The 26,621-nt window shown below is 59.6% G+C and overlaps 1 protein-coding gene across 2 annotated transcripts in view; it reads right to left on the reverse strand.

Annotated features, from left to right (window-relative positions):
* ASIC4 (acid sensing ion channel subunit family member 4) overlaps positions 1-22,524 on the reverse strand; it is a 29,149-nt gene extending 6,625 nt beyond the window's left edge. The window contains exons 1-2 of one of the 2 annotated variants that reach the window (XM_027678792.1): positions 21,339-22,524; positions 7,851-7,971 (exon numbers count right to left, since the gene is read on the reverse strand). In XM_027678792.1, coding sequence (XP_027534593.1) covers positions 7,851-7,971; positions 21,339-21,478 — 261 coding nt within the window. In that variant the 5' untranslated portion in view covers positions 21,479-22,524. The remainder of the gene's footprint in view (positions 1-7,850; positions 7,972-21,338) is intronic. The other variant, XM_027678791.1, reaches the window with a different exon arrangement.
* Positions 22,525-26,621: the final 4,097 nt, after the last annotated feature.

Raw genomic sequence — 26,621 nt, forward strand, 5'->3', positions numbered from 1 at the left:
TCCAAGGCTGTACCCTGGTATTGCTGGCCCTGGAGCTGCGGACCTCAGTTCATCTGATCCCTGTGGGGTGGGAGAAGCAGGACCGTGGGTCAGGAGGAGTGGAACCATTTGGTGGGAGGTTGCGTGGGAGCCCACCTGCGCCCGGTAGGCTCTTTGAAGTGACGGCAAAGCTGTGATCAGAGCACAGCAGTAGCGGGGGGGTGTCTGCACCCGGCTGTCAAGCGTGGCTGGCAGCACCCCGACAGCCTGTCAGGTGCCTTCAAAGCTCAGCACCGCGGTCCCTGCAGCCTCTCATCTCCTGCTGCTGCTGCTTCCAGGCTCCTGCCTTCGGCATCCGCCCTGCGTGGGCTGGCATCGAGGGTGGGGGGTGGGTCCTGCAGTCTCCACAGCCTCGGGTCAAGTTAGGGGTGCTGAGCGTCTTGAAGGGCAACACCCCTGAGCTCCGTTGTGCCTGGGCAGGAGAAGGGCAGTTGGTGGCAGGAGGGATTGGAACAAGGGGGGCTCCAGATCACCTTAGCAGTGACTCCCAGCATCATCTGTGCCGCTGGCCTTGACGCCTGATCAAGGTGTAACTTTAGCCATGACAGGGAACCGCCCAGGATCCCATCTGGCAGCTTGGTTACAGGTACAGAAGGAAGCTAGGCAGGTCAGGAACAGGACAGGCACCGAGGGCAGCACTCAAGGGTGGCAGGGCAGTGCACCCCCCTCCATCACACTCCCTACCCCGCTGCAGGGAGAAGCGCAGCCCAAGGGCGCACAGTGTTCCAGCTCTGGCCCTTGCTGGCACCCCGCACTCCACACCCCGCGCTCGCAGCGCGGGCGGCGGGTGCGGGGCGGGCGCTCCCCGGCAGAGGGCAGCAGGGCCCCGCGCTCGGCCCGCCGGGCCCCGCGCTCTCCCTGCCCCCGTCCGCCCTCCCGGCCCGGACCCCCATCCCCAGGGCAGCCCTCGAGCCGGACCGGGCCGCTGAGCTCTCTGGTTCCTGCCGTAGCCCCGCCGCCGAATTCAGCGCCGGCACCAATCCCGCCGCGGGCTCCCTGCTCCCTGCATCCTCGGGACGCCGTGGGTCACCCCACCGCAGCTGCCCTGAGCTGTCCCCTCCAGCTCCTGTGTCCCCGCAGCACTCCCGGGACAAAGCTCATCCCCTTCGTGGGGCGGCTGGAGCCGGCTCGAAGCCTGCTCCTTTCTGAGATTTATCACGGCTGTGAGCGCCGGCGGCTGCCAGCCCGATACCATCAGCCCCGGCACACTAAGGCAGCTTCTATATTAGTTTTCTTTAAGCGGAGGATGAACTCCCCAGGCTGGAGAAAATGTCATTTCTCTGAACGCTTCCATCTCGTGTCGGTTCAGACATCTCCGGGCAGCATCACAATCACCCTGGAGCAGGGTGAGGGATGGGGATGAGAGGCAGAGGCTGGGGCACATGGGGACAGACAGCTCAGGGACAGGGACCAGTGTTGTGCAGGGTTGGAAGAGAAGGTCCTTGTGGTGGTTGTGGCCTTGTCCCCTGTCTCCTGCAGCCCCAGGCAGGTGGGCACGGCTGTGGGGGGCAGGGGGAGAGCAGGGGAGCCCATGGCGTCCAGCTGAGTTACTCACTTGTCAGCTGCTGGGGTGCTGAGGCCAGCTGTGAAATCACACTGGCAAGCGCACAGCACAGTCCTGAGGGGCTTTGCCTTTCCAGCATGACAAATCCAATTAGATAACAGGGAGTGCATGAGGAGGAGGAGGAGGAAGAAGGGCAGAGGAGAGCCTGCCTGCACCAGGAACACGATTTTCTCCCTGCAGCTGACCCAGAAAAGCACCTTGCAGGCTGCAGCACACATGTCCAGCCAAGAACAGCAACTGGGCCATGGGCCTCTCGGCACTTTGCTCTGCTTGGTGGGTACTTAAGAATCTTGCAACCTGAGGGGCAGGGTGGCAGCATTTCCACACCTTGTGCCGGTCTCCTCACTCAACCACTGCATGACAGCATCCCCACACCATGTTCATGTGCAGGGGAGACCCCATTAGGGAGGTAATTTCTTGACACAATTCCTCATTTGCCTCTCTCTGCCTGGGAGACATGCTGACCTTGGCAAAAATAGCTGCCTACACCTTGGCAGGCAGATCCCAGTCAGAGATTGGTGGGGGCCCTGGTGTCTTCCTCCCCACTCCACACGGCTCTGGGGCCCCCCAAGTCCTCTTCATGCCCCTGAGACTTGTTTCCCTGCCCCCTGTTGTGGAGAGCCCTATGGGAGTAAGGTGCTGACCCCCAGCATCCTGACCCTGGCTCACGCCGGTCCACCCGTGAGCACTGGGGGCACGAGGACCAGCATCATGCACTCCCAGTCCCCCATCTGCAGTGCTGCCAGCCTATTGTGCCAGCCTCAGGCTGATCCCAGCTCACGCAGGTATTTCCGCGGCTTACACGGCTCCCCATGGTATTTAGCCTCTGGAAGACGACGTTAAACATTGCAAGTGGTGACAAATCCTGATTGCTCCAAGGAGACAAGAGGCCACACTAAGCTTCCAGCCAAATGTTTTCATGTGAGGGAAACGAGCTGCGACGTGTGTGATGCCGGCAGGTCCTGCTCCTGCACGCCTGGGGCACCCAGCCCTGCTCCCACATCCCCTCTGGGACATCCAGCTCTGCTCCCACATCCCCACTGGGACATGCAGCTGATGGGCAGGCCCTGGGCATGGACACAGCATGCAGGAGTGATCACCCCAGCATAGGAACACCCCTGAGAACAGTCATCACTGGAGCAAAATGGGGATGGGGACATGAATGGGAAGACACTGGAGTGCTGCCCACCCTGGACTTGGGGATGCCAGCCCAGGGGTAACCTTGTGGGTGATCTCGAGATATCCCACCCCAGAGAGCAAAATAACATGGGCAAAGCCATGGCATAAAGGAAAGCAGCCTCCAAAACTGGAAATGCTGCTTCCTGAGTGAGTGCAGCCAGCTGGAGGCACTGGGATGTTCCTGTACAGGAGACATGGCACAAGAGCTGGGGCCAAACTGAGGTGACACTGGTAGAGCTGGGGCAATGGCACACCCATGAACTCTGCCCCCTGCTTTGCTTCTGCCCCCCACTGTGGCCATCCCAGCCCTGAAGCCCAGTTCTGCTGGAGCCCCTCCTCATCCCACTGGCCCCTCCGTGGCAGCCCCCCCATCCCCAACAGCCCGTTCCCCCGCACGGCACAGCCAGGCCCCGCCTGGGTGCCCCGGGAGGGAAGCTGCAGCGCTGACGCCAGCATTACAACTGCCCGGGATATGAGATCCGCTTGGATTCAGCAATTTCAACTCATTTCAAGCCCGATTCTGCAGCAATTTTCTGAGCCAGTGGGATGTTTTTGCCACTGCAAACGTCCCTTCTCACACGTGGTCGCACCATTTCCCTTCTCTGCTCCCGAGAAAGGTTTGGGAATGGTGCCAGTTTGGCTCTACCCCAGCTCCGGCAAGTAGCACAACCATCTCCCACACTAGCAGCCCCCCAGAGCAGCCTCCTGCCCCATATGGAGCTGCTGGGATGGCTCCTGTGGGATGCAACCCTGTCTATTTGGGCTGGAGCTGCTGCCTCTATGGGGCACTGGGCTTTGCATCCTCACCCCAACAGAGCAGGGCACCTTTGACCCTGAGCAGCACACACCAGTGCTGGTCTGGACTCCTTGTTTCCCTTGTTTCCCTCCCTGTGAAGGGCAAAGCTCTAGAGCATCCTCCACAGCTCCCTGACCTGCCTCCAAAGGAAGAGGGAGAGCAGCGTGGGGCAAGGGGGCCAGAGGATGCTACAAGCATATCCCAGAAAGGTCAGGACCTCTTCTGCCACCACAGCTGTGCTTTTCTATGTGCCACAGGACAGCCCATGCCAGCTGAGTCCCCTCAGCTAGGCCTGAGCCAAGCAGTGGAGACGTGGGTGCATGGGGTTGGCTGAGCCCCTCTCATGCCAAGCAGGCTCGCTGCTGGAATGCCAATTGCTCAGCTGGGCTGCAGGCTGTGCCGCTGGCTGGTGCAGAGCAGTGGGAGACACCTGGGCCCCAACACTGGGCAGGGCCAGCAGGTCACCACCAGACTGCTGCATCAGGGCCAGCATGTAGCCTGTGTCCCCAAGAATGGGCAGGATCTAGAACAGGGCTTGCTGCTTCTGGTGGGTCAGGAGCATAGAGATGCAATGCAAGGCAGAGGGATACACTGTGCACATGGACAGACACCTTCCCAGCACATCTGTCCCAGTGCTGCCAGTGACTAGTAAAGCAGGGGGACATTGGCACCATCCAGCTTTCAGGATCAACATCTGTGATTACATGCCCAATCTTGTGTGCCAGGGAAGGACCACTCCCTGCAAACCATTGCCCCAGGAGCCCTGCACTGGCCAAGCCAGGAGCCAGAGGGATCTGTGCTGCCAGTGCCACATGGAGCCAGGTTGGCTGTGACGCAGAGGTGAGTGGCTGGGGACCCCAGGTTATCACCTCTTGACCCCACTGCACAGCATGGCAGCACACAGCTGCCTCCAGTAGCAGAGCAAGAGCCATTGCATAGTTGCGCTTTCTGCTCCTGCTGCTCCTGGGGGGAATTTGTCCCAGAATCTCACTCATTTCAAACCTAAATTTATTCATGACCAGTTTGTACCATTTGTTCTCATGCCAGCATTGTCCCTTAGCTTAAATAACTCTCTTCCCTCCCTTGTGTTTACTCCCTTGATGTATTTATAAACAGCAATCCCATCCCCTTGCAGCCTCCAGCCTGCCAGCCTGCACGTGCCAGTCGCTTCTGGTTTCCCCTCCTAATTCAGGCTCTGCCTGCCTGTGCAGCCCAGCACAGCATCTGCTCCAGCTCCACAGCCCTGGCTGCCCAGGGCTCACACACTGCTCTATCCCACAGCAGCCGTGGGGCAGCATCCCACCCCGGTTTGGACTGCTGCCCCAGCCGGGACTAACCTGCTCCCTGCAGATCTCTCGGCAGCTTATGCTTTGATATGGTTTGTTTGCATTTTAAAAGAGTCCACCAAAACGGACGCCTGGGCAGGTGAAGGAGCCAACACGAAGGGAATTGCAGAAGATGAAGTTCCAGTGGCAAAGGTGTGTTGCAGTGCAGGGAAGGGGTGTTGAGAGTTGGGGGGGCAGGAGCAGTGAGATGGGGGGCAGGAGCTGGGGAAGTCCATCCTGTCGGCACTCAGCCAGCATCTCTGAGATGCTGATCGTGCTGCCTACCTACCCTGGTCTCTCCCTTAGTACATGAATGAGGTGCTGGAACTGCAGGAGATTTCTGTCCTATGTTTCTTCCTCCTGCTTCAGGAGGTGCACAGGGTCCCCATGGGAAAGATGCACCAAAGCTGCACCCCCAGACATGCCAGAACGAGTTTGCCGATCTGCTAACACACTCCCTAGCTTGTTTGGTTTGGTTTGGAGTGTGCTGAGCAGCAATCCTGACATTACTCTGTGCATCCTCCGGCACTCTACAGCCGGCTTCCCACCCTCAGACACCCCCGCGCCGGGCATGCCGCCCCCGGGCACACAGCACAGCACGCTACAGATAAGCGCTGGGATGGGATGCAGCTCAGCCTCGCTGCTGCAAACCCAACAAAACACTCGCATACACAGGGAGCAATAGTGATGGGTTTGGGTTGCGGTCTCCCCTTGGCACCCGGAGGAGACCCAGCACCATACACGGTGCTCTGCAGACACAGATGGCCCGTGCCGCTTCTCCCCAGCACCAGGGAAGGATCCCCAGCCCTGCGGCTGGTTTCACACACAGATGTAGCACTGAGCCCACACATCCTGCAGGCTGGAGGAAGCAGGGAACATCAAGGATACCCGAAAGTGGGGTATGCCGTGTCTCCGGGGCTCCTTTATGGAGTTCAGATAGCTTCTGCTCTCTGGCAGTTGTCACCCCCCAGGGACCCCAGTACATCAGTGCCTCTGCATGAGGCTGGTGCTGGTTGGGCTCTGGTGGCTTTCAGCAGCAGATCCTGGGCGCCCCTGGACTTGCCTTGCTCCCCTTCGCATGCGGGGCGCTGCGGGGAGGTATCCCCTCATCCTCCCATCCTCGCAGAGCTCCGCGGGCAGCGCATTCCCCGGGGACGGCTTCTCTTTGAACGCAGTCGTACAGGGAGCGCTGCCGGCCGTCCCCAAAGGGTTAACAAGCAATTTCCTTTGCTGACAGCTCGGAGACCGTTCACTATCGACTGCGGGAGAATAAGAGGGGAGAAGCAGCGAGATAAAAAGGCAGCAGAGCTGGCACCGCCTGCTTAATCCCAGCGTTTAATCTGCTGGGGCAGCGCAGGCAGCCTTATCTCGCCGTCCTTCTGCTGCTCCATCTCATTACTGCTCCCACGGCTGCCGGGAGATGGGGGAGCTGAGCCGAGGAGCGGGGCCCGGGGCAGGGATGCCGCCTGCCTCCCCGCTCAGCAGCCCCCGCGCCTGGCACCACCGCATCCCTCGCTGCCCGGCCAGAGCGGGGACACACATGCAGGACTGGGCGCACAGGCTGCACCCACAGAGCGTGCTGGCTCATGCCTGGCGCTGTGACACAGCCTCGGGGACACATTGCCAGTGTCACACTCAATCACACGTTTCCCGGTCACTGAGCTCCGGTGGTCCAGCCTGTGCGATGTCCGAGCCCTCATGGGCTGATGAAGGATGCAGAGATCCATGGGATGGTGCGTGTAGGACACAGTAGGGCCAGGACAGCAGGCAGGGCAATACCACCTCGTCCTGCATGTTCCCCTCCCTTCATCCTCACCTGTCCAAGTACTCCCCTGCCGGATGCCATACTAACCTTGCTCTGTCTGCTCCTCCCACCAGGCACACCATGGCTATTGTCCCTGAGACGAACCGGCCTGGATCTGGAAGACCCTGCAGCCTCAGGGAAGGGTTAGGCAGGAGGGGAGGGTGGGTACTTCCCATGAGCCGGCACACTGTCCCTCCAGCTGTGGCATTTATCTGTAGATCCACAGCACTGACTCTGTGCAGATGAAGCCTTGAACTTGCTGGGTTGTCACGGGGGTTATCCTCCTGCCTATGGATGGGTTTACACTGATAAGATTTATTGTCACCCTGGCTGAGGTGCTGCCAGCACGTCACTGCCTGCTCCTCTTGCAAGGCTGTGCTGCCTGCCCTCGTGCCTGAGAGGCATGAGCAGCACCTCAATGAGTGGTTGCCAGCAGAGTGGGTCCCTAGATGAAAGGACAGCCAGGCATGACCCTCTGCTCCCTGCTGCCAGGGCTGATGTGTCTCCTGCCCACTGTTGCAGGGTGCCTCAAACACCCTCTCACCATTTCAGCAGGATGCAGGGGATACTGGTCTCTGAGCTGGACTATGCTGAGCAGAGCACACCTCTGGGCTGACACAGATTTGCTGACTGTGCTGGCAGTGCAGCTGCTGTCACAGCTCGGTGGCTTCATGGCTTTTCTGCTTGGTGGGGGGTGACTGGGACTCACGGGGCTGCTGGGTGGCTGTGTGTGGAGCCACTGCAGGCAGGGCGGCCTGAGCAAGGAGTAAGGGGCCGACCCCACCCTGCAGCCTGAACTCAGCACCATGTGGAGCTGGCAGAGTGGCTATGGGAGCCAGAGCCTTGTGCACCCCCTGCCCCAGGGTGACATGGGATGAGCAGAAATACTCTCAAAAGGGGAACTTGGTTTCAAGGCACTCTGCTATGCCCTGATCCCTGACCCACTCCCTGCTGCCTGTGCCTCCACGATGCTTCCCACTACTGATTTCCCTGGGGCCAGTAGGGATTGTCCTGAGCCACCTGGAGCAGCCAGGCAGGGATTGAGCCAGGCTAAATCCCTGAGCAGCAGGAGGGGTAGCCGCCTTCCAGCATCCCCTCCCCCGTCCCCAAAATCACCACATAAGCCCTGCACTGCTCTCCTACCGCTCTGCTCCATCCAGGCTCCCACCTCTTCCTCTTCTCCTCCCCTTCAGTTGTTGACCTCCGACATTTCTGGGGGCTCTGCTCTCTCCGACAACATGAATTTGACTCCAACATGTCAGAACTGAAGGAAACAACATGCAAACAAACAGTTTAAGCCCTGCCTGCACCCACCTCCCCAGGGCCAGCTCAGGGAGACTGGGGGCCAGGGGGCCGGTTGGCATGATGATGTAACCCGACAGCACTTCGGGAGCCCTAGTGAAGTGGGGTGATCACAGCCCAGTGGGAAAGGGCCCGTTAATAGCTGAGCCCTTTTAGCAGAGATTAGGGAGCTGTGCGGCTTTGATCTTTGATTGCCAATTTGCATCTTGAAGGCGCTGGGACCTCATCCAGCCTCAGCGCAACCCTTTGTGGTTATCTCGTGGCTAATGGATTTGTTCTTAATGCTGGAGCGTGCAGGCTAAAGGCTGATTAAACCCTCTCTGCGGTGCTAAATCAATGGAACAAACATGATAGGGGTTGGCTTTCCCCAGCCTGTGAGCTCCCGGGCAGAGGGGCTGATCAAGAGAGTCCCGGCACCCTGGCACTGACAAGGGCCCCCTCCTTGGGGCTGCCAGGCAGGGAAAGAGGCGCAGGCACTGGCAGGCAGGGACAACCCTACAGTCCATATCCTTCTACCCATGTATCCCCAGCCTCTGCTCGCTATGCAGGAGGTGATGGTCTAGGGGTTTTAGGACTCTGAAGGTGTCTGGCCCTCCTGGATGCTTGGGCCACACTGCCCTTGTGCTGGTCCTTGGCAGATGCAGGAGTTCCTCAGTTGTCACCTCCAGCTCCTCCCAGCTCCCAGGGTTGGCTGTGGCAGCAGGGACATGTCCTGAAAGGGATGGGGTGCCCCTGCAGATGGAGGACTCCTTTGCCTCCCACACACAGGGAAACAGCACTGGGAGCTCCCATCTCCTCTATCCAGACCATCTTCCCTTCCCCCTGCTTGAAGCCAGCACCGTGTTCCCAGGGCCACATGCTGTCCATCGCATTCCATACATCACATGCTGTGAGCAGGTGTATCTGTACACACTTTCCATAATGCCTGTGGTCTCTGCCGCATGCTCAGCTTCAGGAAAATGCAACTCCCACTGCGTCTGCAGGCAGCGTGAGCAGAGGGGACAAACTGCACCCTGTCCATGCAAGAACAGCTGGTCCTCCATCCTACTTGCTGCCTGGGATGTGGGCCTGAGCTGAGTACCTGAGACAGGCAGGACTAAAGTTATGGGGAGTAGCAGCTGTGGGGAAGAGGGTTGTGTGGCTGCAAGCTGGGAGGAGACTGGCTGAGAGCATTTTGCAAACTTTGCTTTTTGCAGGGTTCATGGCATTGCCCTGCTGCTAGGGCAAAGCTACCTACAGGTTGACAGGAGCCCTGAGCAGGGACCCTGCTCCAGGGCCCAAGCTGCCTCTGCCAGAGGATGAGATATGAGCTGCAACACAGTGAAGCTCAGAGCAGTGCCTTGCTGGGAACCAGTCCATGGGCAGAAGGTGCTGGGAGCAGCCCTATGGGCCCCAGGCTGCGCCCATGTCAGACTCAACCCTGATGAAGCAGCTGCTTCAGAGACAGCTGGGCTGCTGCAGAGTGTGGAACTGGCAGGATCACACACTGAGATTCCCATCGACAAACCTCACTATTGAAACATCTCCCCTTTGCCAATATTTACCAAGCACAGGAGATAAAGTGGCTACAAGTCATCATTGCTGGCATTTCAATCCACCAAGCTGGCAGCAGAGGGGCAGCCAGGCTGGCAGACAGACCCTGGGGGTGGTGAGGCCCTGTCAGCTCAGCCCCTTGGGCCCCCACCCCCATCTCCTGACTGAGCAGCCCCTGTGCCCTGCCTGCAGCAGAGTGAGGAAAGCCAGGACCCCTCCATGCTGCTGCACAGCATCTCTGCCTGCCTGGAATGGATGCTGCCACCATGGGCACCACTGCCTCTGCTGCTCTGCCCTGGGCATCAGCACAGCCCCTCTCCTGCACCCCCACCTCTGCACCATGACAGCCATCTCTACCTGGTCAGCATCACCTCTGAAATCCTCAATGCAGCACCAGCCTTGCAGTTCCAGCACTGCCCCATCCACCCCATGTCATCCCAGTGACCCCAATATCACTGCCCTGCCCTGCCTGACCACACAATCCCCTCTCCCCATTGTTCCAGGCTGCCTGTGCAGTCTCTGCAGCAGTCCCTGAGTGGGTAAGGCAGGATACGATGCTGAGATACAGCTCCTGGAGGAGAAGCCCAGAGCATTATCAGCACAGGGAGTTAATTAAGGTCATGTCAGGCGATAAGGAAACAGGATGTCAGAGCAGAAGCAGTACAGGGGGGTCAGAGCCTGAAAAACTCCCTCTGAAAAGCAACTCCACCGAGATGTAGAGTCAACCAGGTGCTCGGGGACAGAGCAGCTGTCATGGCTGCACACACAGGGCTTCAAGGATGGTACCGCACGTGGTGTACTGTGCAGGATAGGATGGGATGGAATGGAATGGGATGGGATGGGAATGAAGGTAGCACAGAATGGGATGGGATGGCGATGGTATGGGAATAGGAATGGAATGGGGTGGAATAGGGCGGAATGGAATGGGGATGGGATGGCATGGGATGGCATGGCATGGCATGGAATGATGTGGGATGAGATGGGAAGGGGCTGGGCAGGAGGCCTGGCTGTGATACACCATTTTCTGGGCAAGGAGTGCCTGAATGGTCCTGGTTATTCACTCCTGTCCTCATGCAGAAGCAAAGCACATCAGTGTGACCAACATGATGCCAACAGGGCAGGAATTGCTGTGAACCTCTGCCCATAATTAGCACATGTAATTGCAGGCACTCTCTGATTAGCAAGACCTCAGAGCCAGGCGTGCCAGGCTGCTTGACAGCTCTTGCACTGCTCCTGCCTCAGGCTGTTCACCTCCCTGCTCAGAGATGGCTTCAGCCCTGGGCCCGGCAGTGCCATGGGGCTGGGAGAGCCAGGCTGACCTGGCATGGCACACCACAGTGCACAGTGGGGTTGTGGGAGCAGACTGGGGACAAGGGGACAGGCATAGGGCACACACTGCCAGTGCAAACCCATCTTTCCTGCGCAAGCAGACACAACACCCTGCCTTGCTGGGCAAGAGCTGATCTGACAGGACATAATTAATACTTGCATCAATCTCAGCTGGATTTGCATAGTGCCCTCAGTCCCGTCCTACTCGGGAAGGCGGGCTGCTCCATGCCTTTCTCGGGGGCAGTAGCATCAGACGCTGGGCTGGCCCTGCCTACTCTGCAGGGGTCACAGTCTCAGTATGTTCCCCACATGCCCCCACATGCACACTAGCCTTTCTTACCCCACTGCAGTGGGGACACCCACAGGCCCCTGCCCTGCCCTGCTCCAGCCACTGGAGCATTGAAGACAGATGGAGATGCTTCCCTCTGCTGTGGTCCCTCCCTCCCTCCTTGGGCGATAAAGAAATTGTGGAAATGGCAGCTTGGGAGTGAAGGGCACAGCACGGTTTGGAGGGCAAAAGGATGTGGCTGAGCTGCAAACACCCTCTGGCAGCTGGGAGCCACAGCGGTGCCCACCTCTTCAAGCCCAGATGCCCATGGGCACCATCCACAGCCACTACCTCTCTGCTGGGACACTCAGCCCCTCCCCTGCTCCTATGGCCCAGGTGAAGTCCTTCATCCCGTCCCTGCAGGGGTCCCCCAGGCTGAGCCCTGGCCTGGGAGGAAGAAGAGCCAGGGCAGAAAAGAGCCTGTGGTGGCGGCAGGAACAACAGGACGCAGGCAGGGACATGGATGCCACCACAGTCCTCTCTTTTCTGCCCTGTGGGTGCAGGTGGAGGTGGTGGAGGGACGGGACGGGGATGTGCGAGTGCCACTGACCCCGGGGACAACAGAGTGGTGAGATATCTCTGTGCAACCGAGCGCAGCGCCTCGCCACGGCCGCTCACACCGCTGACAGCCGCCTTCGCCCCCGTGACACCGAAGGGACCGCGACGCTCCAGGCACAGCCGGAGTACAGCCGGATACAGGGGGGGACGCGGGCACGACTCCTGCCCCTGGGCTGCCTGCCAGCCCTCTGCAGCCGCTGTCACTGATGTGTCCCACCCGTGCCCGACTACAGCACCCACAGCATCTGCAGCATTTGTGTGCGTGCATCACCCGTAGTACCCGCGGCATGGGCTGCTCAGCCCACCCGGGGCGTGGGGGACAGGGCCACTGATTGTGCCTGTGACTGGGGAGGGGGAGCCGCCGCCTGATTGCAGCTGCCCAGGCCAGCGCGTCCGGCTCAATCAGAGCCGCACGACCCTCCTGCATGCCGGGCATCGGGAATTAAACTACTAATGAGCTGCTGGCTGGAGGGCTGGCTGTTAGTGATTAATCAGGGATTCTCCTCTGACAAGGCTGTGCCTCCTCTCCCTTCCTGCCCTGCACAACCCAGAGCTGGTGGCTGGCAGTGACTGGTGGGTCCCCCAGCCTCTATTCCCTGTTTGCCCAGCAACCGTGGACAGGGGACAGCCTGGCTCAGCTCTCCAACACAGGGAGGATTCCCCAACCCCTGTGCCACTGGGACACAGTGCCCACAGGTCCTTCCAGCCTCTGGCTTTCCTGCCTCTACTGCTCCTCTTATACTTGCCTTCCCCACACTGCAATCAGGAGGGAACCTTTTGTTCTGCTGGAAGAAAACCTGTTGGGCACAGCTGAGCTCAGCCAGCGCTCAAGTGCTGCTTAGGTGCAGGGCGTGCTCAGGCCTGTGTCTGAGAGCCCGGTTAGGGCCCAGTGACCTGGAGGGCCTCTGCTGAGGGGCTGCTTGAGGGTGGCAGGAGAGGACCGGCTGTGCAGCCAGCGAGGTCTCCTGGTGAGAGGGCAGGCATATGCAGGAACCCTGAGTCCCAGCAGGTTGGGATGCAGGTCCAGCCCCCCAACTCAAGCCTGGCAGCACAGTGCCATGTGCCACTCTCACCTCCTGCCTGCTGCTGACACATTGGTGGGGTGGTGGATATGGGACTGGCAGAGCCCTGTTTGTGACAGCTGGTGGCACAGCACACTGGGACACACGGGAAGGTTTTGCAGCATGAGCAGGGGACAGCCACCCACAGAACCATGTGGGGAGCTGCAGGGAAGCTGCTCGACCATAAGTCTAACTGCTCCCTGCTGGGAAGCCCTGGCTGGCAAGGGCTTCCTCCTCTTCGTGGTTCTGGCAGAGTCAGGATGTGGCAGAGGTGTTGGCACCCTTTCTTGCACCCTCACTGTGCAGCCTGTGCAGGGAGCATGCCCTGGGGACCAAGCTTGCTTCCTCCTCTCTGGCTGCATGTTGGGGCAGCATCTGGGAGAAAAGGCCATCGACTGTCAAGGAGTAGGTTAGAGATGCGTGTTTTCCCCTATTGCACAATTAATCATGGGAAGTTTTTCCTCCTTTCGTGCATGAAACTGAATTTGGCAGGGTGCTCTGACCACGGGGACTGGCTGCTTGCTCTCCAGTAAAAACCCGGCCACATCTGGCTAAGAAATAACCTCAGTGCATCCCTGTGTGTGCAGGCAGGAAGAGGCAATGCTGGGCCAGGCAGGAAAATCTAGCTGGGCTTGGTCCACAGCCACTCATGTGGCGAGCACCTTTGGCTCCTGGTGTTTTCCCCCCTCTCCCCAGCCCCAGCACACACATGGCCATGCTGAGCTGCCAGTGCCTTCATCCCTGTCTGTAGGCCCTGTTATTCCAGTGGTGACATATAAATGCCTAGGCAGGGGCACCCACCCCATGGCAGCATCCCCTGTCTGGGCTCTCATCCAACCCTGTCTGCCTCCCTCTGCCCGCTCCATCCCCCAGCCTGGCTGGAGCCTCAGCCCATCCTTTCCCAGAACAAGCTCAAGCCTCCCCAACAGCGTTCCAGTTATTTGTTATTGGAAAAAGGGGGAAATACGTTTTTCAACAATTATTGTTTTTTCCACCTGACTGGCTGCAAATTTGTTAATTTTTTTCTTTAATGTGTGAACAGTGTCGACGGCAGCTGCATGTCAAATGACTCGACGCCCTATCTGCGGGTCCCTGGCTGGCTTTCAGTACTCGCACCACAAACATTGCCTTCTATAAATAAAGGCCTATATCTCATCAATGGCAGAACAGCAGAGCTTTATATAGTCCTCTTACATAAAACCGTCTCTCTTTATGGGCTTCAAACCATTTGCGTCACTTAGTGCAGCTCCGTAAACCTCCTTCTCCATCCTCTCCCTCATGGAGGGAGACCTGGCACGGCTGCCCCAGTGGAAAGCTGGAGTCCCCAATCCACATGGGACTGCCCCCCAACACCCCTGCAGGGCCAGGTGGCAGCCGTGTCCTTTTCCCCCCACTCCACCACCTCGGCACACGCCTCCCTCCAGCCTGCCCAGCCTTGGCACCAAGTCCTGGCATGGCAGCCAGCACTGCCAGGCACCCCAGCACTTGGAGGTGGCTGGCCAAAGGCCAGCATCACTCACCCTGCCCTTGTCATCTTGTCCCTGCCACCGGTCCTGGGGAAATACTGACATGAATACTGGGAAGTGCTGCTCTATCCTCCATCACTTGAAAATCAGGGACCTGAGGCCACTGGGTGACTGGGGATGCAGTGCCAGGCTCGGGGGACAGGCTATCTCACAGCAGCTCTGGCTTTGACATGCCGGGAACATGAGCCCATCCAGTGGCTGTCCAACCTGCTGCCCAGTGAGTGCTTGGTGTGGGGGATTCTGAGGTCTGTCCCCACAGACATAGGACACAGGTCCCAGCCCCAGCCCACACACAGGCTCCACAGCCAAGAGTCCCCAGGGCTCTTGGCTCCATATGGTAGAGCCTTCCCTCCGGCTTGCTGCAGGCGCCCGCCTGTATGCAGTGATGGGTCGTGGGGGGGGCCAGGGATTCCTGCCGGGGCTGCAGCAATGCCTGCCTGCAGGGAGGCAGCCCACACCGAGGCTGGAACTGCAGGAGCCGGCGGGGGGAGGTAGAGCTGCAGAGACCGTGGTGACAAGCCTTCATTTACCTCTGTGCCATCCCGGGTGACTGCCCCAATTGGCTGGAGCCTACAGCATAGTGGCACTGGAATCTGAGGTGCACTCTGCCCCATGGCTGCCCCCAGCGCTGTTCATGGGACCCCTGTCACGGTTGACACTGGCACAAAGGACAGGATCACAGCAATACCCTTCCAGCCATGGGGCCACATGACATCCAACTATGTCACTGGCACGGGACACCTGCAAACCAGACAGGCCTGCCCCAAGCTCAGATGGCCATGCTGCACCCCATAAACCCCTCTGCCTCCAGCCAGTCACCCTGCACCCTGTCAACCCTACAGCCCTGGGTCTCCACCACCCCATGAACTCACAGCCCTGTGGCCTCAGGAACCAGCAAGCGCCGGCTCCTGGGGCCAAGTCCCCGTGGATGTCTTGTGTCCATCCCTCCCACAGACACCCGAGGTGCCCAGCCCACTCTGCAGCCAGCAGTGTTGGAGGGACACTGCCCCACAATCACTCAATGGGTGCCCTGGTCTCAGGGGATACCAGTGTCCCTATCCACTCAGCCTGGCTTGTGGGACCAACCTCATGGCACGTCCCACATCCCCGATGAGCCATACCAGGCGCAGGCGTCCTGGCCGCTGGCTCCCCCCATATCGGAGACAGGCTTATTAAGTGTGTGATATTAAATTACCCAGATAAGAGCATAAGAGCTTTTAAAGTCAATTCATTAAATATAATTATGAAGAGAGCTTTTTTATGCTCACGGTGATCTGATCTCAATCAGGGAGACGGTGGGAAAGCCGCCGGCTCCTCCAGCATCTCTGCTCCCCCGCTGCGTCGCCTCCGCATCCCCCTGTGCCCCCACCTCATCCCCCTCCTGCAGGGAGCTGGCACCCACAGCCATGGCCCTTCATGTACACCCCACCGCCTTGGCATCTGCTCCCCAGTGTCACTGCTGGTGTCGGTGCCACTCCACTTGGATGGAGGTGGCATGGGGGTCTGCTCAGCAAAGGTGTGAAAGAGGGGAGGTGATGAGGGCAAGATGGTTGGGTCAGTGGGGTTGGGGAGGAGGGCAGGAGGGTATGGACATGCTTGAAGGCAAGAGTCACGGGGCTGGGAGCTAAGCACAGGCAATTCCCAGTCACGGATCCCCTTCTCTGTGTGATCTGACCCCCTCCCTGTCCCCTGCAGAGCAGCCTCCTCAGGGACCTAATGATGCATCCCTACTTCTCAGGCAGGAGGGGTGCATGCTTCCCTCCCCTCCCACATTCATTAATGGCACTTCATGATCAATTAATACCTGCCAGCTAGGCAGAGGCTGCCCTGACCTACAGCCAGACCCCTCATGTGCAGCTCAGGTGGCCCCACACCAGCCCTTTGCACCAGGACACCCCTCTCACTCTATGCATCCCCAGCCACAGCCCAGGGTACAGCTGCACGTGGGGCTGAGCCCAGCCTTCATAGGGGAATCCATGAGAGAATGGCAGTCCCAAAGACATCTCATAATCCCCATGCCAATAACATCTTCCCCACCATCTGGAAGACAGCCAGATTGCCAAGACATCTACTGTCCCTTTGTCACTGTGTCCCACTGTGATGAGGGGCTTTGTGGGGACACCCTTAGGTGCAGCCAGCTCCTCACTGTCCCACCACAGTATCCAAAGTACCCATTATGCCCGCACCCACACACATACTGCTGCAGCCTGGGCACTGTGGGGAAAGGAGTAGCAGCCTGGCTGGCAGGGAGCAAGGTGGGCTCTGGGCTCGAGTCCCTGCACAAGGCTTCAGCAGGGACTGGTGGGAGCAGCTACCCGCTGCTGGGAGCTGCTGGACTGACATTTATTTTTAGACGTGAATTGTATAAATTAGCATTTCTCAGCGGATTAAGCAGCAGGAATTGTGTAAAATTAAATGGCAACGAATTGCATTAAAGTCCCCCGTTTTCTGGCACAAACAGCGCCTCGAGCCGTGCCCGGGCAGCTCATGTGTAACAGCACTGGAGCTGCTGCTGCCGCTGCTCGGGACAGGAGCACAGCCAACCTGCGACGTGTCTGCACCACCCAGGACACAGGCCTGGAAATGCACAAGCATGGTGGCCAGGCTGGGAGGATGGGGGGCTCTGGATGGGCTGTGAGTCTCTGGGTAGGTGGCTCAGGCACTGGATTGGGACTGCAGGAGGTGGATGCAGCGAGTGGAGTGCATTGATCCAGATGGGCACAGGTGGCTCAGCCAAGCAGCTCACAGGCATGGGATAAGTGACGGATGCTCCAGGCTCTACTGGGCACTGACACCACCAGTCCCAGCCCAGCCAGTCCCTACCATGCATGGCAGGACACCCACCACAGTCACAGCTATGCTACCCACCCGTGGGGATGATGCTGTGCTGAGACCTGTATGGCATTGCCTGGCCCTAGAGCCACCCTGTGCCCCAGCCAGGGCAGGTCCTGCAGTACCTGGAGCCCTGGGGGCTGGGGCATCTGGGAAGCCCCCAGCAAGCTCCCCATGCCCTGGAGCTTGCTCAGCCTTGTACAGGAGGACAGGGGAATTGGAGTGGTTGAATTCCAGGGGCTGAGCAGGCACCAGGCAGGGCAGGGCAGGTGAAGAACAACCAGTTCAGCTCTCTTACCCAGCGTAAAAATAGACTGAAAATGTGACATTTATTAAGTACGTTTCTGGTGGAAAGGTCAGAGAGGGACCCTGTGTCAGGAGCGGCGGGTGAGCCTTGAAGGGAGGAGGCAGAGACAACAGCCTACTGCCCACTGGCCACCCCCCCAGCCGTGATCTTTCGGGTGCATATAGGTGCAGCTGAGGATGTTCCCCATCTCAGCACGGGGGTTTTCCCCTCTGGGGTCTTCTTGGGGTTCTGGGGAGACCCCTCACACTGCCCACATCCCTGACAGGCGAGAGGCCTTGCCTGGAGAGCTGAGGCATATGCCAGCTCTGAGAGGCACTGCCAGCTCTCAGCAACCTCCCTGCTCTCCCCCAGCCTCCAGCCCTGGCACAACTGGCTTCGGCAGCCACACATCACAAACAAAAGGCTTCTGACAGTGAATGAGGTTTTGAGAAAAGCACTGGGCTCCTGCCCAGCCGCGAGTGGAGCCTCCCGCCACAGCCACTGCCGGCGAACAGGCGGGATACTGCTGCCAGCGGAGCGGGGCCCCTCCACGCACCTTCTCGCACAGTCCCCAAATTCCTGTCCCCCCATCTGTCTGTCCCCTCCCATCCCCATAGCACCACCGGGAGGGCTCCCCCTTTCCACAGTACTCCCTGACATGGCCTGAACTGGCCTCGTGTTGTACAGGGGTGTCAGGCTTGAGGGGCAAGGGTGGGTGCGAGCCACCCGTGGCAGCTCAGTTCCAGACCCACGGGGACACTTCCCAACCTCCCACTTAGTGGCATGTAAAGAGCGCCATTGATTTCCTACAGCTGCTCTCACGCTTCACACCCTCAGTACCGCAGCTGCACTCGCCCAGCCAGGAGTGCTCACGGAGGCATCCGTCGGACAGTGTGCCGGCGGGCACAGTGGGGACTTGGGGCTGTGGAGCATGGTGCAGCTCGAAGGGGCCAGAAGAGGCTTTGCTAGGGCTCCAGCACGGCCCTCCAGCAGCCGACGCAGAGGGCACATTTGTCAGCGGGGCTGCAGGGAGCCTCGCTGCGGCTCAGGGCTGTCCCTGCCGCTGGGGAGATTTACAGCCCAGCCGGGCTTTATTACGCGGAAGATGCTTACGCTGGGGATTTTTTTTTTCCCCGATAGTTTCTTAATTTGCTATCCCATAAAGAACGTGGATTTGTGACGTTGAATAGGGGAAGATCATTTACCACTCACGGCTCTTACTTAAAGGATCCGCACGAGTTATTTATTGTACGAGCACAGGCTGCAAGCAGCAGCGTAAGGGGACACGCTCCAGCCTCGGCACTGCTCCTGCTCCTGGACAGGCAGACAGTCGGCAGCAGCCCCACAGCTTGGCCACTCTCGTGCTGTAAAACTTCCAGCCTCTGGATGAACTGCATCTCGTATCCAGAGGGAAGGAAATACTCCAGCACTCCTGCAAGAACAACTGAAGGGGAAGCTCCTTCCCTTCTCCAGGATTGCTGGGGGGACAACCTCTGCTACAGAGACTGCTTGCTGTGGGCTTGGTGCCCTGTGACCCCAGGCTATTTACCCCACTGTGATGTGCTGCAGTCTGAGAGCCTTCCACCACTGCTGGGACACGCTGTGACTCATGCACCCACCCACAGCAGCAGCGGTACAAGAGCTTTCTGAACATGAAGGCTCACATGAGGATCCAGAAATGGGACCAACAAAGATTGGACCTCCCCACTGCATGACGGCTGGGTGCAGAGCAGCCAGGGTGCCCCTGTACTGCGGCCACAGCTGGGAGGCACGGGAGCGCCCAAGCCCACACATCACAGCTGGGACTCACCCTGCTTGCCAAGCAGCCTGCGCTGTGTTTCAGTCATTCCCAGGAGGCACAAAGGACCGATTTGGCTCGGGGAATGGGAGTGGGAGGCTCCAGCTGCAAGTAGTGTGATGCCTCGACAGGTCCCACTGCTGCCTGCTAAGGCTTTGGGACATGTTACGTGGTGGAGAAAAGTCACATCTTCACACATCCCTCCCCACACCCATGCTCTACAGCCTCTTCTGCCCCAGGTTCACTGCTTTCCTCTGAGCAAGTAAGAGGTGGCAGAGATGTCTCTTTCTGCTGACAGCCCCCACACCTCAAAGGCCATGCTGGAGGGCTGAGTTGTGGACAGGGGGTGGAGGTTTTAGGAGCCCTATACTCTCCTTTTTTGGGCCATGAACCTGTGGGTCATTCTCTCACCTGAAACCTGCTCCTGTGCAGGGTGCTGGCACACCAGAGCCTGGCTGCCTGGGCATCCCCAGGGCATACCTGTAAGTAGATGATGTAGGCAGGCCAGCTGGTCCTGCGCAGCATCCTGCCAAGAAGCTGGGTCCCAGTGACTGTCCTGTCTGTCACCCTCTGCTGCCACACAGCATAGTGCATGCCACACACTGTGTCCACCTCGTGGGAAGCTCGTACCCAGCCCAATCCACCTGATCTCTGCCCTGCCAGTCTCACAGAGTGGTTCAGCACATGGTAAAACCCATTGCCATGCCGTGCCACCGCCCGGCTCAAGGCTGGTCTTGTTTGCCTCCCTCACACACCAAAGCTTTCAGGATCCTCCAGGAGGACCCACGGGCTGGAGCCAGCATGGCCAAGCCACGTGTAGGACTGTCCAGAACCAGAGCTGCCGGCTCCAAACCCTGCTGGACCATGCTTCTCCCTGGCAAACTCGAGCAGCTGCTGTAGAGCAGGCACAGAGCCATGCAAATCCCCAGGAGGAGTGGGGCTGCCCCCCCTGCTCCTTCCTACTCCACTGCAGTGGCCCATGCCAACCCCCCCACACAGGGCAGCCCCCCCCAAACATCTCTTTCCTAGGGACAGCATCACCCTGCGCATTGAGCAGGCGTCGTACCGATGGGCACAAAGTGAAACGGAACATGCTGCATCAGCCATTTCCAGACCCACAGAGCATCCTCTCTCCCCCAGCATCCCACACAGCCCATGGCATTGCATCCCATTCACTGGCAAGAAGCGGAGTCCGGCTGGCAGCACTGTTTCTGGGAACGCAGAAGCCAGCCGAGCAGTAGCCCCTGGCAGCCTTAGGAGAGAGGCGGCTCATTTCCAGAGTCATTACGGTCTGAAAAGGGTCCCATCAGGTATTCCGCCCGTTCAGCACATTTATTTTCCCAAACCACAGCGGGGATTTGTGATTCCAGGCTCAATATTTGTGAGAGCTGCACACTGGCGGCGGTCGGCCTGGGGCTCGCTGCTTGGGCAGATTGGGCGCTGCTCAGAGGAGGCCCTGCTGCCAGCCCTGGGCAGTGAGTGGGCAGCCCCGGGCAGACCCTGCTCGCCCAGCTGTAGCTGTGTCTCCAGAGCGGAGCAGCTCAGCATGTGCGTGTGTGCACACGTGCGTGTGCAATGCCGGCAGCCTCCACATCCACACACATCCCAGTGCTAACCGTCCAAATGCGGGAAGGTTCCCCTGTGTGCAAAGGGGTCTCTGCCTGCCCCCGCCCCTGCATGCTCTCACTGTGCAAAGCACCCCATGTCAGGGCACTTCAACCCGGGGAAAGCACAGGCTGGAGCAGAATTCTATGCCACAGTTTTTCCCCTGCCCACCACACGCCACCCGTGGGGACCGCTCAGCCCTGCTGCACCCCCCCCTTGGCTCCTGCCTGTGATCCCCTCCGGCACAGACCCGCCGACAGCCCAGTCCTGCGGCACAGAGCCCTGCCGAGAGCTCCCACAAAGGACCCTCTCCCTCTCTCCATGTGAAACTTGGAGGGAAACTCAAACAGAGAGAGATGCAAACTTCAGCAGCCGGAGTGAGCCAGGGAGCCCTGCTCCGGTGAGACCAGAGGGGTGGGTGCCCCCCGTGCCAGCAGGGGCCCCCTGGGAAGCTGACCCAGGTGTGCACTCACCACAGTGAAATCACGGGATGAACAGTTCTCGCCGCTGAAGTTGCAGCTCTTGAGCATGTCGTCAAGCTGGTGGCCAGTGCGGTTGACAATGTCAGCCATGTCGGGGTCAGGGTAGAGCAGGTCCGTGGCCTTGTGGCCATCCCGGTCCTTGGGGGGCAGCCCGGTCATGTTGGCCAAGTGGAAAATATCAGCGTCGGTGAGTGCCGAGTGGCGGTAGCGGTTGATGTTGCAGATGGTGATGGCGGGGAAGACCATCTCACGGATGGCCTCCTCGTCCAGGGCCATGACATGGGGGTGCTCCAGGTAGAGCAGCGCTGACTTGGCTGCCTGGTAGAGGAAGAAGGCGAGTGATGCCAGAAAGGCAAATGCCCAGAGGGTCTGGCGCACGCCCAGCTGTCCTGACCGGCAGATGTGTCCCAAGCCGTGCAGTGTGCTGGTGCTGGCAAAGGTGGCCAGGTCCCGAGAATGGGGCCGGGCAGGCTCCTCGATCAGGCTCTCCTTGTCCCCTTCTTCTTTCTCCTTCTGCTTCTCATCCTCCTCGGCAAATTTGATTTTACACACGATCTCAATCGGCATCTGCCCCGCACAGCTGGTGTGCCCAGCCAGCGAGCTGTCCCCCAACACAGGCACTGACCGAGAACTCGGCCAGGTGCTGGGAGGGAGTTCGGGTCCTCCCCAAGCCCCAGCACGGCACCGGGAGGGCCGAGCCGTCTCGGGAGGGAAGCGCAGCCCCTCTCAGCAGCTCCGAGCCGCCGCTTCCCTCTTGTCTCACTAGTCGATCGTCTCCTTGTGCCTTCGCTTATCAGCACAAATACAGCTGTCAAAAACCCCTCTCTCTCCTCTCCCTCGCTCTGTCTCTCTGCCTCTCTCCTTCGCTCCTCTCTGGTTAAGACCCCAGCAGATACAGGCAGCATTTAGGCATCATGTGCTAATAAAATCCAGGGAATACTTAATAATTCAAGACATGTCAACATTATTTCATCGTCAAATAAAGAGCGAGCGTCAGAGAAAAGAGGCAGTGTAAAGGGCCCGGCGCCTCCGGGGCAGGGAGCCACGCTGCGCCCGCTCCGCAGCCCCGGCCCCGAAGTGCTGCCGGAGCCACTTGTTTGAATGGCTCGGGAGCTGCCCGAGCCGAGCCGTGCCGAGCGGAACCGAGCCGTGCCGCGCCGTGCGATGCCGAGCCGTTCGTGCCGCGCCGCGCCGTGAGATGCCGAGCCGTGCCGAGCCGTGCCGAGGCGGGCGGGGCACGAAGCCTGCCCCCCTCCGCTGCCGCTGTCGCCGCGGTCGCCGCCTGGCCCCGCCGTGCCCCGCCGGCCCGTGCGCCCCGGGGCAGAGCGCGGCGCGGCTCGGCGGGGGCGGGCAGCCTGCGGGCAGCTCGCCCGGCGGCCCCCTCCTGCTCGCCCGCCTGCGGACTCCTCCTGCCTCGGCGGCTCCCTGGCCGTTAACCGCCTCCCTGCCGCGACCCACGGCGGCCACAGCCGAGACACGGCCGTCCCGCCGCCGGCCCCGGCTGTCCCGGCGGGACCCGGCCGGCGAGCCGCCGCCGAAGCGCGGCTGAACACCGGGCGCCGGGGGTGCACCTCCCCGAGCCCCCCACCGGCCCCGCCGTGCTCCTCAGTGTCCCGGAGCCAGAAGGGAGGCAGCGTCGCCACCCGCCCCGCGTGTCCACCGCCCCCCTCTCCACGGCGCTCGCTGTGCGCCCGGGATGAGCTCCCCCGGCTTCATTTCTGCTCCCTCCGCCCCCGCCACTCTACCGCTGCTCCTCATTGTCCCACGGCAGCCCACAGGAAGTGGGGGCCACCACAGGCAGTGACCGGCTGTGATAGAAAGGCTGAGCCGGAGTAGCCCTCACCCTCTCTTTTGCCCTGCTCAGCCCTTGCTCCTCCTGGGATCTGCTCCCTCCACCGCACACTCCCCTCCTAGCCCCCGTGGCAGCACACCCCTGCAGGCAGCGTGAAAAACAGGGTGACCTCCTGCCCCGTCCTGCCCGCAGCAGTGGGGCTCTGCCTGTGCAGTGATGAGGTGACGGGTTCATCTTTAGGCAACAACCACATGGCACCTGGGTCTGGCTGCTTCCCATGCACAGCACCTCTGACAGCAAGTCTTGATCTCTCCCAGCTTCCTGCCTCGGTTTCCCCAGGTGGTGGTGGACGGTTTGCTCAGCTAAAAAGGCTGAACCAATTCCCTCCCCCACAAGTCAAGCAACCCTCTGTGACACTGCCTTGTGGCACAGTGTGTGTGGGGGAACACCAGCTCCCTGCCCCCAGAACAAGCCCAGCACTGGGTACCTCCCCCAGCAGACACAGCTCTGCTGAGAAGGTGCGTGCCTGGCAGGGAAGCTGAGGTCTCCGGAGGACAAGTGACGAGACAGCCGCCCATGAACGCGACAAGAGGCCTCGCCTCTCCTCGGGGACTGCGCCGCAGGTCAGCGTGACCTTCACTGTGCTGCCAATGCCAACGGCAAAGCTTTCCCCAGTCGTCCGGCAAGCGCACAAGCATCTTCAATCTTCCCATTGATCTGTGCGTGCCACACATGTTCCTGCCTCTGTGCGGGTCAATACAGCATGATAGGCTGCCTCCGGCGGGGAGCACGCACAGCCCCATCCAGCTGCTTCTCCCTGCCCAAGGGATGCATCAAGCACGTGGCAGCCCTGTACCCCCAGCTTGGAGAGGCACAGTGGAAGTGGTCTGGGCAGGCAGCCCAAGCACTACCATCACCATGGGTAGCCCAGCCACATAGCCATCAGCCCCCAGCAGCTTCCACAGGGATGCTTGGCCCTGTGGGAATGCTTGGCCCAGTAAGGACCATGGGCAGCAACTGCCTAATCCTGTGGTGAGGAGTTTCTGCAGTGCCATGCAATGGCCAGCACTGGGTCTTTGGTCTGCAGAGCTGGGTGTGTGGTCCCTACCTGTGCCTCTCATTTGCTGTGATGTTAAGGGGCATGAGGGCACGGAGGTCTGCCAGGCGGATCACACTGTAAGCTCAGACTTTGAGGTACAGGTCAAACCGAGCTGTGTGAGTGTGGGACCAGCTGGAGCCGTGTCCTCTGTGTGCTGGACAGCCATGGCATGGCAGCAGAACTGTCTCTTGGCTCCTTGCAGGGCCCTGGCCCCCATACTATGGCGACCACAGACCCCCGCTTTCTCTGGGTATCTTTGGCTCCATTATTAGCTGCCACCCGGACTGGGGACATCTCTTATCACCCTCCTCACATCATGATCCTCTCCTTTGTGGACAAAGAGATAAGTCCTCTCCTCTCTCCTCTCCTGACTCTCCTCCCCTATTGTGTCCTGCTCCTGCCTTGCCATCCAGCAGGGGCAAATGGGTTCTAAGGGCTCAACATCTTGCAGGGCGACCCAAGGATAAAGTGCAGCCAGGTTGGGCTGGGATCAAACTGTGCCCAAGTGAGTGGCACCTAAAGCACCAGTCCCATCTTCAGCTGCAGCTGCAGGCTTTCTACAAGCCAGGGCGCAGAGAGCACTATGGCTTTGCATCCAGAGACACTAGAAGAGAGGGCATGCCAGTAGAAACACAGGGCTGCAGGGGCATGGAGTGGGGAAGCAGCATGGCTTGGGAAGGGGGGGCAGTAGGGCTCAGGGACTGCTTTCTCCTCACACCAGACAAGGCAGAGAACATAGCACCAGCTGGAAATGGCTGGTGCTGCCCCTTTGCCAACATGTCTGCAGGTCCCCAAGGTTCTGTGCTGGAACCTCCCATCTGTGGCTGAGTGCCTGCCCCTGTGGGATATGAGGCCACAAGGAGGGACTCTGTGGCATGCAGTGGGGCTTGTCTGCCCCTTCACCTGGCCACAAGCAGCTACAGAGTCTGTCTACCCACTGATGCTCCCTCTTCCAGCCCTTGGGTTTGATGCTAACAGCCAGGAGAAGGCCAGTGACCTGGGCTCCGGAGTGCTGGCTTCACTAGCCACCATGCAAGCAAACCAACAGGATAGGAGAGCCAGCCAAGGGCTTGCCAGGAGACTGGGAAAGTGGAATCCCCCCTGCTCATTCCCGTGCCCCCCAGCCAGGGGAATGTTGATCGTCAGGGACTTGGCGCAGGGCCCACGTGCTATGCTCAGATGATGGGGGGAGGCTGCGGGTGCCGGGGAAGACAGGACTGGAATTCGAAATGATGTTGACAAATCGGAGAAATGGCCTGAAAACAATCAGATACAATTCAAAAGGACAAGCACCAAGAGCTGGGCTGGGGCGGGAAGCAAATCTGCCCAGCAAGCAGAGGGCGAGCGGCTGGAGGGCAGGGCTGCCAAGCAGGCAGGAGGGCAGGGCAGAGCATTGGCTGTGGGCAGCAGCATCAGCTTGTCTGAGCTTAACAAGGACCCCCAGGACAATCCCGGGTGGATAAACAAGGGATGCAGAGGGTCAGAACCTTCAGGCAGGATGCGTTCTATAGGTGCCGTTATCTGCGTGAGCAGAAGCTGCATCTCCAGATGCCCAGCAGCCAAGCAGCTGCCTGGAAAAGCAGCTGGGAGCTATGAAAAAACAGGAGAAACCTCATACATTTGGGATATGGGATCTACCAGTTTCATATGGGATGTCTGGCTGCCCTGTAACTGCACGGAGCTCAGTGAAAAGGACAGTGTTGCTTAGGGCTGCATCAGGAGGACAATCATTCACGAGGCATCTGAAGCGCTTGCTGGCAGCAAGGCCTTAGTGGAACCCCTGTGTTTGGTCTGGGACATACATCAAGAAAAATCCAAACTAACTGTAAATAGTAGTGAGGATGGTAACAACAAAGAGCAGCAATGGAGACACTCTGGAGGCACTGGGGGTTTAGGTGAGAGCAGAGGAGATTAAAAGGCTGCATCCATAGAAAAAATAATGGAGCAGTGAAGGAGGGGGCTTTCTAGAGCATCAGGGCCCTGACACACCATAGTAGATAGCAGGAGAAAGGTGGAGTCTCCATGGGGACAAGCTGACCCCACAATCTGGAGGGATGCTTGGTGGGCCTGACCCTGCCCTGATGCCCTCCAGCACCCTCATGATGATTCATCTCCTCCAAAACACAGACCCTGTCCATTTCTATTCTTAGCCCAGTCTGGATGAGGGTTGGGTTGTGATTTCCCTTTCTTGCCACCCAGCCAATGAATTGACTCTTTTCTATACCAACAGCCAAACTCCTGCTGCGCTCCAGCACTGGCACTGTGCTGCTGCAGTGAGCTCACCCTCCCAGCCACCCTGCGGGGCTGCAACTCCTCAGGAGAGACACAGGGGATCAGCCCGGGGGAATAAAAGGTGCTGTGGCCAGGGCAGCCCAGGAGGATG

Source organism: Neopelma chrysocephalum, unplaced genomic scaffold (assembly GCF_003984885.1).
Source record: "Neopelma chrysocephalum unplaced genomic scaffold, ASM398488v2 Primary Assembly neopelma1_44, whole genome shotgun sequence".
NCBI classification, from domain to species: domain Eukaryota; kingdom Metazoa; phylum Chordata; class Aves; order Passeriformes; family Pipridae; genus Neopelma; species Neopelma chrysocephalum.